Source organism: Aquarana catesbeiana, linkage group LG03 (assembly GCF_042186555.1).
Source record: "Aquarana catesbeiana isolate 2022-GZ linkage group LG03, ASM4218655v1, whole genome shotgun sequence".
NCBI lineage: Eukaryota > Metazoa > Chordata > Amphibia > Anura > Ranidae > Aquarana > Aquarana catesbeiana.
The window spans coordinates 124,924,289-124,942,028 of NC_133326.1; the positions used below are offsets into that span (position 1 = coordinate 124,924,289).

The 17,740-nt window shown below is 47.2% G+C and overlaps 1 protein-coding gene across 3 annotated transcripts in view; it reads right to left on the reverse strand.

Moving 5' to 3' along the window:
• The window catches only part of ACSBG1 (acyl-CoA synthetase bubblegum family member 1), a 161,876-nt gene that overhangs the window by 62,538 nt on the left and 81,598 nt on the right, over nucleotides 1-17,740 (reverse strand). For all 3 annotated transcript variants that reach the window (XM_073619171.1, XM_073619169.1, XM_073619170.1), the window contains one exon: nucleotides 3,398-3,478. In XM_073619171.1, the coding sequence (XP_073475272.1) occupies nucleotides 3,398-3,478 (81 nt within the window). The remainder of the gene's footprint in view (nucleotides 1-3,397; nucleotides 3,479-17,740) is intronic.

Genomic DNA, 17,740 nt, shown 5'->3' on the forward strand with positions numbered 1-17,740 from the left:
CCTACTAGGTTTGTAGAAGAGAAGAAGAAGAAAAAAGAGGAAACAAAAAGAGAAGATGTAAAAAGAGTGGACAGACAGGGCTCCTCTTCATTCCTGGGTCTAAAAAGAGCCGACCTCCTAAACTGAAGAAGAGCTTGATAGTCTCATGGAGGGTCTTCTTGGCGATGCCCAGGGTTCCCGGATCTCACAATGGCGATCAACCTTGTCAGCTAATCGTGCCGTCAAGGACTCATGATCTCCACATCCTTAAATCTGGCATAAAGGTCAGTTGGTGTCGGTGGTGTTTGTCTCTTCCATTGGAGGGCTATCAGGCATCTGGCCGCTGTTAAAATGTGAGTGGCCAATTTTTTTTGCTAACCCTGGCAATTTAGGTGGGAGTGGGTCTAACAGATTTTTGGATGGAACGAAATGTCAACCTTGAATAACCGATGAAGGAGGTCCAGGACCTTTAAGGCACCTCCAGCAGTGGGCCGAGGGCAATGGATATATAGCATGTAGGCGGGAGGGGGTCATGTACCAAAAGAATAGTACTTTGTAGGTACTGTATTTTCCTTGTAGAGTGTGCAAATAGAGCTTTTGGCCGCTCGGGACCATACAGTTTGCCATTGCTCAGCGGAGAGATCTTCTCCGAGAGATTGCTCCCATTTAAGCATATAACTATGTTTACCTTGAGAATATATATTGTATGAGTTTAAAAGTTTGTATATATCTGAGGTTAAACCATTCTGTGATGGGCCAGATAAAACTATGCGTTCAAATGGTGACAAATGGGAAAACTGGAGGTTGGATTTCAAGGTTAAGGCATAATGCCGAATTTGGAGGTAACCAAAAAAGGCGCTACAGGGCAGATCATGTTTTTCCCTGAGGTCCTCAGAGAACCCAGTCACAAGAGTGCTACTTTATTTAAGTGGCCATAGTGGAATAGAGTCCTCTGTAACCGAGGAGAAATCATGTGGTGAGCAGGGGCGGATCTGGGGGGGGCAATGGGTCAATCCCCCCCCCCCCCCCCGAGAAAATAGTGAGCAGGCTGTGCTGATGCCGACCCCCCATTAGGACATAGGGCAGCAGGGTCGAAACTGACAAGCTCTGTGAAGGGACACAGGCAGAGCTGCAGCTGCAGGGGATTCCCACCCCTCCTTCTCCCCCTTGAGCCGAGCAGCTCTCATTCACCCGGCAATGCCTGCTCCTACTGGCTACATTTACGGTCAATGGCTGGGAAACTAACACTAAGAGGATTATGGAACATGTAGTCCCGGATACCAGCAGGCCCAAGAGGATTCCTTGAGAGGCCCTGCAACCTCCAACATGCTGGGCGGAAGGAGGGGGGAGGAGGGGAGAGGAGTAATGTGAGAGGAGAAGAGGGACCACGAGGCTGTCGGGTGGAGGGAGTCAGAGAGAAAGTGCCAGTGATCTGATTCTACTATATATCCCCCAAGGTAAGAACTTACCTCCAGGTGGGGGGATGGGGGGATCAGGGATGCAGGCTTCCATAGAGGTACAGGACCTTATCGATGGCTGCTCCCACTCTGTCCTCCCTTCCACCTGGCTGCTCCCACCCTGTCCTCCCCTCCACCTGGCTGTATCCACCCCGTCCTCCCCTCCATTTAGCTGCATCCACCCTATCCTCCCCCTCCACCTGGCTGCTCCCACCCTGTCCTCCCACCCTGTCCTCCCCTCCACCTGGCTGCATCCACCCTGTCTTCCCCTCCATTTAGCTGCATCCACCCTATCCTCCCCCTCCACCTGGCTGCTCCCACCCTGTCCTCCCCCACCTGGCTGCTCCCACCCTGTCCTCCCCTCCACCTGGCTGCATCCACCCTGTCCTCCCCTCCACCTGGCTGCATCCACCCTGTCCTCCCCTCCACCTGGCTGCATCCACCCTGTCCTCCCCTCCACCTGGCAGCATCCACCCTGTCCTCCCCTCCACCCGGCTGCATCCACCCTGTCCTCCCCTCCACCCGGCTGCATCCACCCTGTCCTCCCCTCCACCCGGCTGCATCCACCCTGTCCTCCCCTCCACCTGGCTGCATCCACCCTGTCCTCCCCTCCACCTAGCTGCATCCACCCTGTCCTCCCCCTTCACCTGGCTGCTCCCACCCTGTCCCCCCTTCCACCTGGCTGCTCCCACCCTGTCCTCCCCTCCACCTGGCTGCATCCACCCTGTCCTCCCCTCCACCTGGCTGCATCCACCCTGTCCTCCCCTCCACCTGGCTACTCCCACCCTGTCCTCCCCTCCACCTGGCAGCATCCACCCTGTCCTCCCCTCCACCCGGCTGCATCCACCCTGTCCTCCCCTCCACCCGGCTGCATCCACCCTGTCCTCCCCTCCACCCGGCTGCATCCACCCTGTCCTCCCCTCCACCTGGCTGCATCCACCCTGTCCTCCCCTCCACCTAGCTGCATCCACCCTGTCCTCCCCCTTCACCTGGCTGCTCCCACCCTGTCCCCCCTTCCACCTGGCTGCTTCCACCCTGTCCTCCCCTCCACCTGGCTGCATCCACCCTGTCCTCCGTCCACCTAGCTGCTCCTGCTCTGTCCTCCCCTCCACCTGGCTGCATCCGCCCTGTCCTCCCCTCCACCTGGCTGTTCTACCCCTGTCCTCCCCTCCACCTGGCTGCTCCCACCCTGTCCTCCCTTCCACCGGGCTGCTCCCACTTTGTCCTCCTTTCCACCTATCTGCTCCCACTCTGTCCTCCCTTCCACCTGGCTGCTCCCACTCTGTCCTTCCCTCTACCCTGTCCTTTTTCCAGACACTGTATTTATGTGTGTGTGTGTGTATATATAAAATTGCATTTTATAGTTGGCCCCCCTACTTTTGTCCCTGTACCCCCATGTGCCCCCCCTAAATATGAAAGCTCACCACATTTCTGCATCTAAAAGAAGACTGCTATTACTGTGCAGGCAGCAGAGAGATGACATAATCTCTCACTGCCCGCCCTCACTCTGGAACAACAGGGACACTGTCACTGGCCACTGGCCAGTGACAATCTGCATCTGGTGGCAGGCGATGGTGGCAAGTGACTCTCAGGGCTCCCACTGATTCTGCATTATGGTGAGTTAAACTATTTAATTTTATATTACAACGTAATAATAGAAATAATGCGCTTCAATCTGACACCATATTAACTATGCTGCCGTGATGATTGAAGCGCCAACACCAGCAATTGCCCCAACAAATTGCCCGCAACAATTTTGGCAGTGCCCCTCCCGAGATTACACTCTGGATCCGCCCCCGGCGGTGAGTGAAGCTGTTCGGTAGTTTGGGATCGTAGAGGAAAGCTGACAGTTAAATATTATATTTTTGACAATATATAATTATTTAATACATCAGATTTTAGTAGTGCACAAATAGACACATGAAAGCAACTCTACAAGATATGCTTACATTACTACATACCGTGTATAGATCTGAGCGTTTAACCTGCAAAGTGCCTTTATACTGTACAACAGCTTTGAGATCCGGTAATTTATCCCATATCTGTAAACAAATAAATCATTGTTACCAAATAAGTGATACCAACATATGTTTTTCTCAAATGTGGTACTGTAGTACTTTTTAAGTGTCAGCACAAAGATCCTGCATTTGGCTGTCAAAGGAGATTAGGCATTAATGAAAATGGCTGAACCATAGCAGCAGTCAGTGATTCCCAAGGTCAAAGTACTACTGCTGGTGCCATACAGGCCTGGTGTATGTTATACAGTGTTGGTTATTTTTATTCCTAAGTATGAAGCAATAACAGGGCTAAGTCACACTAAACCACGTGTTAATCTGTGTTGACGTCTGTCTTTGATAACTTAAAGTGATTGTAAAGTCTCGTTTTTTTTCTACAAAAATAACAAACATGTTATACTTACCTGCTCTGAGCAGTGGATTTGCACAGAGCAGCCCGGATCCTCCTCTTCTCGGGTGTCTCTTCTGTGCTTCTGACCCCTCCCTCCTGTCGAGTGCCCCCACAGCAAGCAGCTTGCTATGGGGGCACCCGAGCCGAGTCACAGCTCCCTGTGTCCATTCAAACACAGACCCCTCGGCCTGACTGACTCTGATTGACAGCATCGGGAGCCAATGGCAACGCTGCTGTGTCTCAGCCAATCAGGAGGGAGAGTCTCGGATGTCCGAGACACTCGTAGGCATCACTTGACAGAGATGGGGCTCAGGTAAGTATTAAGGGGCCGAGGGGGGGCTGCTGCACACAGAAGGCTTTTTATCTTAATGCATAGAATGCATTAAGATAAAAAACCTTCTAACTTTACAACCCCTTTAAAATAAACATGACCTTTGCCCATGAGGGAAAAAGCAAAGAGTTAAAAGAGAAGTATAGCCAAAGCTTTTTTGGCTATACTTCTCCTGGGGATCACAGGGGTGCAGGTCGTTCTGCACTCTTGTGACCCCGCTGAAAGCTGACGTCAGAGCACATCTAGGCTCTAAAAAGATCCTGACTATCTGGTCAGGATAAACCCAAAACCCTGGACCAACCCCCAGCTCAGCCTCTCAGCTATCTGCTGAAAGCCTGAGCCAGCCCCTCCACAGTGCAGCGTTCCAGTGAGCGCTGGAGGGCAGAGCAGAGAGTCAGAGACTGACAGCCTGTCAGGGTTGGGCTTTGCCCTTCCTTCTCAAAGCTGGCCGCTCAGCTGTCGGCTAATTGCCAGCTCCTATCTTTCCACAGTGACTCACCTGTTGATGGTATCCTGCTTGTCAGTCCTGCCTACTTAAGCCGTCCAGTCCAGATGATCTCTGCCTTCCCCTTGGCCACATCTCTAGAGACACTCTCCTGTGTTACTGTTAAAGACTTGCTTGGCTGACATTCCTTCTGGCTCCAGATCCTGCTTGCTCTTCTACTATGCTCATCTCTGGCTCCCTGACATTTTGGCTTGTCTGACTATTGGTTCCGGTTCCTGAACTCTGGCTATGTTTTGACTATGTTTACTTTGTTTTGTTTGCCTTTTTTATTATTATTATTAAACAAGTGTGATTTAACTGTACTTCTGTCTCAGTCTGATTCATGGTTTCTGACAGTAGGCGAAGGCCATGAATTCAGAAGATGCAGTGAATCCACTTGTTGGTAATATTTTTTCCAGATTGGATGAGCAGGATCACCACATGGATCAGTTTGCCACGGTGTTACAAATGCTGCTGAGTCGCACAGCTCACCTGGAATCTCCCACTGTGGCTGCTCCGGTAAAACATGTGTTGCAGGCCTTCCCTGCTGCTGCTCCAGTCTCTGTACAGGCACCCACCTCGAGTATTACCTCTATAAGTGGTATGTCTGGTTCTCCTCCGCTTCCCCAGTGATTTGAGGGTGATCCAGTCCAATGCAGAGGGTTTAAAAGGGTATTTCTTTTAAAAGGGTATTTGACGTTCCCGCACGCTCCGCTTCAGCTGCCAAGTGCCTCATGTACATCAAACAGAGTAAGAGAACTGTTGCCGATTATGCCACTTAATTCCGTACTCTGGCAGCAGAGGTTGCTTGGAACAATGAGGCCCTCGTGGCTACTTTTTCTCTCGGCTACCATCAAGGATGAGATAGCAGCCCGAGATACTGTATACCGACTGAGCTGGAGAGGTTGATCACGTTTGCCATCCTCATTGACTCCAGACTCAGAGAAAGACTCCCTTTTAAGGAGCGATTGCGGAAGCCTTCTGTACATTTGTCTCCGAACTTTGCAGTCCCACCCTTGCCTCCCTCACCTCCCATGCCTCCTGGTACCGAGTCAGTCTGTGAAGATGAACCCATGCACTTGGGCTTCAAGCGTCTCTCTGCAGATGAGAGAACCCTTAGGAGGAGGGAGAGATTGTGCCTTTATTGTGGCCAGGCATGTCACTTTTTGAAGTCTTGTCCTACCTGTCCAGGGAACACCCGAACCTTGAGGTCACGGACAGACCTTAGGTGGCGTTGTTTCGATCCCAGTTATCCAGAAGGATAAGCCCCTGGTTTCGGTTACCCTTTTCTTGGACTGAGATGTTCATTGAGATACAGGCTCTAATCGACTCTGGGGCTGCAGGCCTGTTTATTGATGCTGCCTTTGTATGGAAGCACTGGATTCCGCTGCAGCTACATTTCGTCCCTAGTTATCCAGAAGGATAAGCCCCTGGTTTTGGTTACCCTTTTCTTGTGCTGAGACGTTTGTCGAGATACAGGCTCTAATCGACTCTGGGGCTGCAGGCCTGTTTATTGATGCTGCCTTTGTATGGAAGCACTCGAGTTTGCTGCAGCTAGGTGCAGCTATGTGACATTCCACTTGTCATTGAGGCTCTTGATGGAAGACCTCTACAGCCTACCCATGTGACTCATGAGACTGTTCCATTTTCCATGGCCGTAGGGGCTCTTCACCATGAGATAATCCAATTCCAAGTTATTTCCTCACCTAAGTTTCCGCTGGTTATTGGTTATCCTTGGTTACAGAGGCACAACCCCTCTTTTGATTGGCTCTGTGCTGAGGTTCGCTCCTGGTCGCCACAATGCAGTAAGACATGCTTCCAGAAGGTAGCCAAGGTCCTGTGCACCTCTTCACTCTCCTCCCTACCGGAGGAGTACCGCAATTTTAACGATGTCTTTGACAAAGGTGAAGCCGGTAGTCCTGCTGGTGCTGGTTTCTTCTTTGTGAAGAAGAAGAGTGGTGAACTGAGACCTTGTATTGATTATAGGGGTCTCAATTGTTTCACGATTAAGAATGCCTATCCGATTCCGTTGTTTACTGCGTTTATTTGACTGCCTCAAGGGAGCAACGGTTTTCATGAAGCTTGATTTAAGAGGGGCATACAATCTTGTGAGGATTAAGGAGGGCGACGAGTGGAAAACTGCGTTTTTAATACCAGAACAGGCCATTACGAGTACCTCGTAATGCCTTTTGGCCTTTGTAACACCCCGGCAGTTTTCCAGGAATTTATTAACGATGTCCTTCGAGATTTGTTGCAGTTATGTGTGGTGGTTTATCTCAACGATATCTTCATATTTAGACAGCCACCACACAGATGTCTGTCATGTGCTTCAGAAACTAAGAAAGAACAATCTCTATTGTAAGTTGGAGAAGTGCGAATTCCATCGTGAACAGGTTAAATTCCTGGGTTATGTCATTTCCACTGCTGGTTTTTCGATGGACCCAGCGAACCTTTCAGCAGTCCTACAGTGGCCCCGACCCGTGGGTTTACGTCCTCTGCAGCGTTTTCTTTGTTTTGCCAACTATTATCGGAAGTTCATTCGTAACTTCTCGTCTTTGGTCAAGCCCCTGACTGATTTGACCAGAAAGGAAGGTAACCCACAGAGTTGGTCTCCAGAGTCCATTAAGGCCTTTGAGAGTCTCAAGGCTGCCTTTGTTTCTGCTGCTGTGTTGGCACATCCTGATCCTAAGTTACCTTGAGGTTGATGCCCTTCTGTCTCAACGTCCTACCTCTGTGAGCGCTATGCATCCTTTCTGCTACTTTTCCAAGAAACTGTCACCTGTGGAGTGCAATTACGAGATTGGTGACAGAGAGCTGTTAGCGATCATTTTAGCCCTGAAAGAATGGAGACATCTCCTGAAGGTACCACTGTGCCGGTTCTCATGCTTACTGACCATAAGAATCTCACATTCTTGTCTGAGGCTAAACGCCTCTCCCAGAAGGGTGAGATGGGCTCTTTTCTTGTCTAGTTACAATTACCTTGTCTCATTCTTACCCGGTACTAATAATGTAAGGGCTGACACCTTGTCACAACAATTGTCCTCCACTTCCAAGATGGTATCGGTTCTGGTTCCTGTGATTCCTCCTAAACGTATTCTGGCTACGGTTCGCACCAGTCTCACTTATCCTTTGGGTGACAAAATTCTTGCTGCTCAGGTCCATGCTCCTCCTGAGAAACCTTGTGACCGCTGCTTTGTCCCAGAGAGTCTCCGTACTGCCATGCTCCAGACTTGACATTCTCCCAAGGCTGCTGGCCACCCTGGGAAGAATCAACTCTTTTGGGCCATTTCCCAACAATTCTGGTGGCCTAGTCTACGTGCTGATGTAACCACCTTCGTAGCTGCCTGTTCCATGTTTGCTCAGAGTAAGATTCCCTGACACCTACCAGTGGGCCTCCTACAACCCATACCCAATGGAGAGAGGCCCTGGACCCACCTGTCTATGGATTTCATTGTGGAGTTACCCAACTCCCAGGGCAACACAGTTATCCTTATGGTGGTTGACCGGTTCTTGAAAATGTCCCATTGTATTCCACTTAAGAAGTTGCCCACTTCTAAGGAACTGGCTTCCATTTTTGCTGGGGAGATCTTTTGCTTACATGGGCTACCCAAGGTGATTGTCTCGGACAGCTCACAACAACTGGTCAGACCTCTTACCATGGGCAGAGTTTGCTCACAATAGTGCCTTGAATTCTGCTTCCCGATCATCCCCGTTTATGGCGAACTATGGTTTCCAAGCTTCCATGTTGCCTGACTCATTTGTTCCGCAGAGTATTCCTGCATTAGAGGAGCATCTCCGTGGTCTTCGTTCCACTTAGGCACAAGTCCAGGAGGCTTTCAACATGCTAAAGATAGGTACAGACTCCATGCTGACCGCAGATGCCTGCCTGCACCTTCCTACCAGATTGGGGACAGGGTCTGGCTGTCATCTCGTAACCTCCGACTTCGTGTTCCCACTCTGAAGTTCGCACCTCGGTTTATTGGGCCTTTCCGTATTCTTCGCAGGAGTAACCCAGTGGCTTACGCATTAGACCTTCCTTCTAATATGCATATTTCAAATGTATTTCATGTCTCCTTATTAAAACCTTTGGTCTGCAACCGCTTTACCACCTCGGTGCCACATCCTCACCCTGTACAGGTTGAGAACCATGAGTATGAAGTACAGTCCATTGTTGACTCCTGTAGGTTCTGTGGGCGCATACAGTACCTGGTGCATTGGAAAGGGTACGGTCCATGCCCCTGTCCTCCTCCGTGATTTCCATAGACGTTTTCTCCTCAAGCCTGGTCCTCCGAGGGGGAGGGGTCATTGAGGAGGGGGTACTGTCAGGGCTGGGCTCAGCCCTTCCTTCTCAAAGCTGGCCGCTCAGCTGCCAGCTAATTGCCAGCTCCTCTCTCCACAGTGCCTCACCTGTGGATGATATCCTGCTCGTCAGTCCTGCCTACTTAAGACGTCCAGTCCAGATGGTCTCTGCCTTCACCTTGGTCACATCTCTAGAGAAGCTTTCCTGTGTTCCTGTTAACCACTTCAGCCCCGGAAGGATTTACCCCCTTCCTGACCAGAGCACTTTTTACAATTTGGCACTGCATCGCTTTAACTGCTAATTGCGCGGTCATGCAATGCTGTACCCAAACGAAATTTGCGTCCTTTTCTTCCCACAAATAGAGCTTTCTTTTGATGGTATTTGATCACCTCTGCCGTTTTTATTTTTTGCGCTATAAATGGAAAAAGACCGAAAATTTTGAAAAAAATGATATTTTCTACATTTTGTTATAAAAAAAAATCCAATAAAGTCAATTTTAGTCATACATTTAGGCCAAAATGTATTTGGCCACATGTCTTTGGTAAAAAAAATGTCAATAAGCGTATATTTATTGGTTTGCGCAAAAGTTATAGCGTCTACAAACTAGGGTACGTTTTCTGGAATTTACACAGCTTTTAGTTTATGACTGCCTATGTCATTTCTTGAGGTGCTAAAATGGCAGGGCAGTACAAAACCCCCCCAAATGACCCCATTTTGGAAAGTAGACACCCCAAGGATATTGCTGAGAGGCATGTTGAGCCCATTGAATATTTATTTTTTTGTCCCAAGTGATTGAATAATGACAAAAAAAAAAAAAAAAATTTACAAAAAATTGTCACTAAATGATATATTGCTCACACAGGCCATGGGCATATGTGGAATTGCACCCCAAAATACATTCAGCTTCTTCTCTTGAGTACGGAGATACCACATGTGTGGGACTTTTTGGGAGCCTAGCCACGTACGGGGCCCCGAAAACCAAGCACCGCCTTCAGGATTTCTAAGGGCATAAATTTTTGATTTCACTCCTCACTACCTATCACAGTTTTGAAGGCCATAAAATGCCAAGATGGCACAAAACCCCCCCAAATGACCCCATTTTGGAAAGTAGACACCCCAAGCTATTTGCGGAGAGGCATGTTGAGTCCAAGGAATATTTTATTTTTTGACACAAGTTGCGGGAATGTGACAATTTTTTTTTTTTTGCACAAAGTTGTCACTAAATGATATATTGCTCACACAGGCCATGGGCATATGTGGAATTGCACCCCAAAATACATTTAGCTGCTTCTCCTGAGTATGGGGATACCACATGTGTGGGACTTTTTGGGAGCCTAGCCGCGTACGGGGCCCCGAAATGCAAGCACTGCCTTCAGGATTTCTAAGGGCATAAATTTTTGATTTCACTCCTCACTACCTATCACAGTTTTGAAGGCCATAAAATGCCAAGATGGCACAAAACCCCCCCAAATTACCCCATTTTGGAAAGTAGACACCCCAAGCTATTTGCTGAGAAGCATGTTGAGTCCATGGAATATTTTATTTTTTGACACAAGTTGCGGGAAAGTGACAATTTTTTTTTTTTTTGCACAAAGTTGTCACTAAATGATATATTGCTCACACAGGCCATGGGCATATGTGGAATTGCACCCCAAAATACATTCTGCTGATTCTCCTGAGTACGGGAATACCACATGTGTGGGACTTTTTGGGAGCCTAGCCGCGTACGGGGCCCCGAACACCAAGCACTGCCTTCAGGATTTCTAAGGGCGTAAAGTTGTGATTTCACTCCTCACTACCTATCACATTTTTGAAGGCCATAAAATGCCCAGATGCCACAACCCCCCCCCCCAAATGACCCCATTTTGGAAAGTAGACACCCCAAGCTATTTGCTGAGAGGCATGTTGAGTCCATTGAATATTTTATATTTTGACACAAGTTGCGGGAAAGTGACAATTTTTTTTTTTTTTTTTGCACAAAGTTGTCACTAAATGATATATTGCTCAAACATGCCATGGGCATATGTGGAATTACACCCCAAAATACATTCTGCTGCTTCTCCTGAGTACGGGCATACCACATGAGTGGCACTTTTTGGGAGCCTAGCTTCATACGGGGCCCCGAAATCCAATCACCGCCTTCAGGATTTCTAAGGGCGTAAATTTTTGATTTCACTCCTCACTACCCATCACAGTTTCGAAGGCCATAAAATGCCAAGATAGCACAAAACCCCCCAAAATGACCCCATTTTGGAAAGTAGACACCCCAAGCTATTTGCTTAGAGGCATGGTGAGTATTTTTCAGCTCTCATTTGTTTTTGAAAATGAAGAAAGACAAGAAAAAAGTATTTTTTTTTCTTTTTTCAATTTTCAAAAGTTTGTGACAAAAAGTGAGGTCTGCAAAATACTCACTATACCTCTCAGCAAATAGCTTTAGGTGTCTATTTTCCAAAATGGGGTCATTTGGGGGGGGGGTTGTGCCATCTGGGCATTCCATGGCCTCCGAAACTGTGATAGGCAGTGAAGAGTGAAATCAAAAATTTACGCCCTTAGAAAGCCTGAAGGCGGTACTTGGTTTTCGGGGTCCCGTACTAGCCTAGCCGCGCTCCCAAAAAGTCTCACACATGTGGTATCCCCGTACTCAGGAGAAGCAACAGAATGTATTTTGGGGTGTAATTTCACATATTCCCATGGCATGTTTGAGCAAATATCATTTAGTGACAACTTTGTGCAAAAAAAAAAAAAGTGTGTCTTTTTCCCGCAACTTGTGTCACAATATAAAATATTCCATGGACTCGACATGCCTCTCAGCAAATAGCTTGGGGTGTCTACTTTCCAAAATGGGGTCATTTGGGGGGGGTTTTGAACTGTCCTGGCATTTTATGCACAACATTTAGAAGCTTATGTCACACATCACCCACTCTTCTAACCACTTGAAGACAAAGCCCTTTCTGACACTTTTTGTTTACATGAAAAAAATATTTTTTTTTGCAAGAAAATTACTTTGAACCCCCAAACATTATATATTTTTTTAAAGCAAATGCCCTACAGATTAAAATGGTGGGTGTTTCATTTTTTTTTTCGCACAGTATTTGCGCAGCGATTTTTCAAACGCATTTTTTGGGGAAAAAACACACTTTTTTAAATTTTAATGCACTAAAACACACTATATTGCCCAAATGTTTGATGAAATAAAAAAGATGATCTTAGGCCGAGTACATGGATACCAAACATGACATGCTTTAAAATTGCGCACAAACGTGCAGTGGTGACAAACTAAATACATTTTTAAAAGCCTTTAAAAGCCTTTACAGGTTACCACTTTAGATTTACAGAGGAGATCTACTGCTAAAATGACTGCCCTCGATCTGACCTTCGCGGTGATACCTCACATGCATGGTGCAATTGCTGTTTACATTTGACGCCAGTCCGACGCTTGGGTTCGAGAGCAGGGGGGGGACAGGGGTGCTTTTTTTTTTTTTTCTTTATTATTTTTTTGCTTTTTTATCTTATTTTTAAACTGTTCCTTTCATTTTTATTTTTTTTTTAAATCATTTTTATTGTTATCTCAGGGAATGTAAATATCCCCTATGATAGCAATAGGTAGTGACAGGTACTCTTTTTTGAAAAAATTGGGGTCTATTAGACCCTAGATCTCTCCTCTGCCCTCAAAGCATCTGACCACACCAAGATCGGTGTGATAAAATGCTTTCCCAATTTCCCAATGGCGCTGTTTACATCCAGCGAAATCTAAGTCATGAAATGCTCGTAGCTTCCGGTTTCTTAGGCCATAGAGATGTTTGGAGCCATTCTGGTCTCTGATCAGCTCTATGGTCAGCTGGCTGAATCACTGGCTGCATTCTCAGGTTCCCTGTTGGGACAGGAGAGCCAGAGAAAAACATGGAAGACGGTGGGGGGGGGCATTCCCTCCCACTGCTTGTAAAAGCAGTCTAGAGGCTAATTAGCCGCTAGGATTGCTTTTACATGAAAGCCGACCGCTGGCTGAAAAGAATGATACCAAGATGATAGCTGAACCTGCAGGCATCATTCTGGTATAACCACTCAAAGTCCAGCAACATACCAGTAAGTTGCTGGTCCTTGTTGGGCATATATTGTAAACTTTTTTTTCATGCAGCATGTGGGCTGAACGATAAAAGATATTGATCGGTGGGTATGCCCACCATTAGAATACCTCCCTTCATCCACCCACTTCTAATGATGGGCATACATGCACCGTATATATATGCCGAAGCATGGGGGCATCCTCCCGCAAAAGTTAGGAGCAAATCGCTCCTCCGCCCTCTGCTGCCCCCATGCTTCGGCATATATTCTGAAGTATGTAACAGCGCTGGAGTCACGGCTTTATGTATCGTGGGAGCAAACGCTGTTGCTGTCAAGATAAATAAATCCGCGCTGCAACTGAATGGCGTACCTGCTAAGCAAATGATGGTTAACAAAAAAACAAAGTAACATTACAGTATAACAGTAATACTTACCATACCTGCAAATCAAATACAAAAAAAAACATAGTAAAAAATAAAACATTTAACGCAACCTGTGCCTACCTAAAATATATATATGCCGAAGCATGGGGGCATCCTCCCGCAAAAGGCAGGAGCAAATCGCTCCTCCACCCACTGCTGCCCCCACGCTTCGGCATATATGCTGAAGTATGTAACTGTGGTGGTGAAATCACCTCCGACAGTGCTGGAGTCACGGCTTTATGTATCGTGGGAGCAAACGCTGTTGCTGTCAAGATAAATAAATCCGCGCTGCAACTGAATGGCGTACCTGCTAAGCAAATGATGGTTAACAAAAAAACAAAGTAACATTACAGTATAACAGTAATACTTACCATACCTGCAAAGCAAAATAAAAAAAAAACATAGTAAAAAAATAAAACATTTAACGCAACCTGTGCCTACCTAAAATATACTGTATATATGCCGAAGCATGGGGGCATCCTCCCGCAAAAGGCAGGAGCAAATCGCTCCTCCACCCACTGCTGACCCCACGCTTCGGCATATATGCTGAAGTATGTAACTGTGGTGGTGAAATCACCTCCGACAGCGCTGGAGTCACGGCTTTATGTATTGTGGGAGCAAACGCTGTTGCTGTCAAGATAAATAAATCCGCTCTGCAGCTGAATGGCGTACCTGAAAACAAAAAAGTGGTTAACAATAACAAAACAAAGTATAAAAAAATTGCATACCTATAAAGCAAACATGATAAAAACATAACAATAAAACATTGCAGTATAGAATAGAATAAAAAAGAGCAGAACAATAGAGAGAGAATAGAGAGAGAACAATAAAACAACAACTATTTTTGTTTTTTTATTTTATATATTTTTTTGTGTTTTTTTCTTTTTTTTTTACTTTTTTTTGTTTTTTTTGTTTTTTTTACACTTTTTTTTGTAACTTTAACTTTTTTAACTGGTACCAGGTTTGGGTCTCTCAAAATGCGACAGCATCTTGGGAGACCCTGTGAAAGTGTGTCCTAGTCTGTGCAGTGCTGTACCCTACGCTAATACTCCACTAGTGTATGGTAGCGTTCAAAACATTCACCAATGCAAAGACCAGGATTGCCAGGACAGAGGGGACAATAATACCGGGTGTCACGCCTAAATCCGCGCTTGCTGCAGACACGACATCTTTTTTGGGGGGCTCGTTGGGTAGGGGTACTCGGGAGGACATATTGAAAATGCCTCTCATGCAGCCGGCTTACTGCATTTGGTTGGGGATGGTGAGGTGGAGCACTGTCTGGATACAGAAGGGCTCTGACGATCTCTTCCTGGAATTTAAGGAAGGTTCCAGTCTGTCCTGAAGCTCTGTATAGCACATGAGCGTTCAGCAAAGCCAATTGAAATAAATAAACAGACACTTTTTTGTACCAGCGTCTGGCCTTACGGGCAGTTAGGTACGGCGCCAACAACTGGTCATTGAGGTCCACTGCACTTATGGGACTCGCCACGTCACCACGTGATACTGCAGTGCTGGATATACGACCAGGGTGTACTAGGCCGCTGGTGCTTGCCAGTTCACCAGAAGGAATAGCGGCGCTAGTACTTCTCTGCTCCATACGAGAGCCCTGCGGTTCTTGCACTTCAAGGACAGAAGAAGAAGTTCGGGGTCTGGTACACCTGACCTTAGCAGGGACCACAACTCCGTCGTCAGAGCTATCTGTCATGGAGCCGCTGTCCTCTACAGGATCGTATTCTGAGCCTGAATCTGACAGATGAGTGACTTCCTCTTCACTATCTGTCATGCTCAGAAACCTGTAGGCCTCTTCACTAGTGTACCTTCGATTTGCCATTTTGGGCTCTAAATTTAGGGGTACACTAGTGAGACTCACAGGCAAAAAAGCTCCTGACTGTTAGCGACTGATTCAAAATGCTACCAAAAAACTGTTAGCGATCGCAGGGATCAGGCCTGACTCTGCGAACGCTGCAGTTATGTGTGCTTAGTGTTTTGTAAGTGTCAGTGATCGATCGATACTGCACTTGGGTGGGCTGGGCTGGGCCGAGGGGCAAAACTCAGGTGCTAGCAGGTATCTGGGCTGATCCCGCTAACGCTGTGTTTTTGGGGACCCTAAACTGCTGGGGATGCTAGTATTGATCTGATCGGATCAGATATCGATCCGTTCAGATACTATAGCACTAAGGGAGGTGTATGCTGCGTGCGTGGGTGTTAGCGGTACTGGCGCTAACCTGACGCTGCCTGGGGCGACGCAGACCTTATCTGATCCTAAAAACGTAACTTATATCACCGCCGGGCAATTAGGGGGTTAAACCTTTATAAGGTAATAAACGGCGGGTGCCCTAAAACTATAATAAACTAAAAAATAAAAAATAAAAAATAAACTAACCAGCGTCACCCGTAACACTTATACGGTGATCGCTAGTGAAAGGGTTAACTAGGGGGCAATCAGGGGGTTAAAACCTTTAGCAGGTAGTATATGGGGGTCACTGTCACTATAAAACACTGACAGCGAACCTATATACTTACCTCCCTAACTAGCGTCACCTATGTCACTAATACAGCGATCAGAAAAACGATCGCTTAGCGACACTGGTGACGGGGGGTGATCAAGGGGTTAACCTTTATTAGGGGGGGTTAGGGGGGTACCCTAGACCTAAAGGGGGGTACCCCAGACCTAAAGGGGGCTAACCTAACTGCCCTAACACTTATAACTGTCACAAACTGACACCAATGCAAAAAAAAAAACTGCTATTGGTGTCAGTGTGACAGGGGGTACAGGGGGGTGATCGGGGGGTGAAAAGTGTGCCTGGAGTGTTCTACTGAAGGTGTTGTGTTGGTGCAACTTGGATGTCTTCTCTTCTCAGCGCCGGATCGAAAAGACCGGCTCGAGGAGGGATGACATCACTTCCTCTCCCTCTGTTTACATTACAGAGGGAGAGGAAGCATTTCATTCACTGGGAGCGATCGGGAGGGGTTGGCCATCAATGGATGGCCTCCCCCTCACCTCTCATCGCCCGCGAACAAGAGCCGACCGCCTCTGCCACCGGGGGGGGTCCGATTGGACCCCCCCGCCCGCGGGAGGCAATCACGTACCAGGTACGTGATTTTGCCTGCCCGTGCCATTCTGCCGACGTATATCGTCGTTAGGCGGTCGGCAAGTGGTTATAGACTTGTTTGGCTGACATTCCTTCTGGCTCCAGATCCTGCTTGCTGTTCCACTACGTTCATCTCTGGCTCCCTGATGTTTTGGCTTGTCTGACTATCCGTTCCGGTTCCTTCCTTATGTTTTAACTATGTTTACTCTGTTTACCTTTTTTTATTATTATTAAACAAGTGTGATTTAGCTATACTTCTGTTTCAGTCTGATTCATGGTTTGTGACACAGTCCTGGCTCTGTGCTCAGAGTGGAGGAGGTGAACTGAGCGATCAGCGGTGTTTGATTGCTCAATTCTACTACAGAGCCAGCAGGGAATAGATCGTGAGTATAATGTTTTTTTTTTTTTTTTTTTTTCAGAAAGCCATTCTTCTCTTTTAAAATGAAAACTCTTTCCCCAACTGCACATGCTTTTTCTTCCCTGGTTCTTTGAGCAGCTGCCGATACACTTTGGAGCTTCCCCAGGGCTGAAGGCTAATTTCCCACCCCTATGTGACAGTGCTGGGTACCAAGCGCCAGCACAGTCCCATGAGAGGAATGATAGTGAGTCAAATGCTCCTCATTGGTCAGGCAGTAGAACAGTTCATCCCTAAATCTAAAGCGGAAGCCCTAAAGTTGTTCAAGTTGGCCCTCACAGCAGCTCAGCTCTCCCTGCTCCACCTCCCAGCAGATGTCCTAGGAGAGGGAGCAGAGTAGTAAAAATGCCAACTTGGATGTATTCAATGCATTTCTTGTTAAATTTGAGGATGGATTACACTACAGTGCCAGCAACTACAGAGGTCAGTGCTTGTTTTAAAGCTAATTTACTGCTTGCTAAGAATATGTAAATATTTGAATATACAGTATATATTTTGAAAGGGCGAGGCCATGCCACTGTTGGAAATGGTGGTCTAGGCCAGATTTTGTAGAAATCAGGCACCTAATGGCACAGATGTGCGCTTGTATTTAGGAGAGACAGAATTTGAGCTCAGTGCTCTACCCTCCCGGGCGACAGTGTGTGTGTGTTGTAAGGGAGCAGAGAAGTGCACGTCTGCACTGTGTTGTCCAGGACAGGGCAGACCAAGGCCTGAGCCTGAGAGCGAGTATGAGAGACAGAGCAGCAGGGAGCTGCAAAAAATGCAGTTGAAAAAATGCAAGGCGTTCTATAA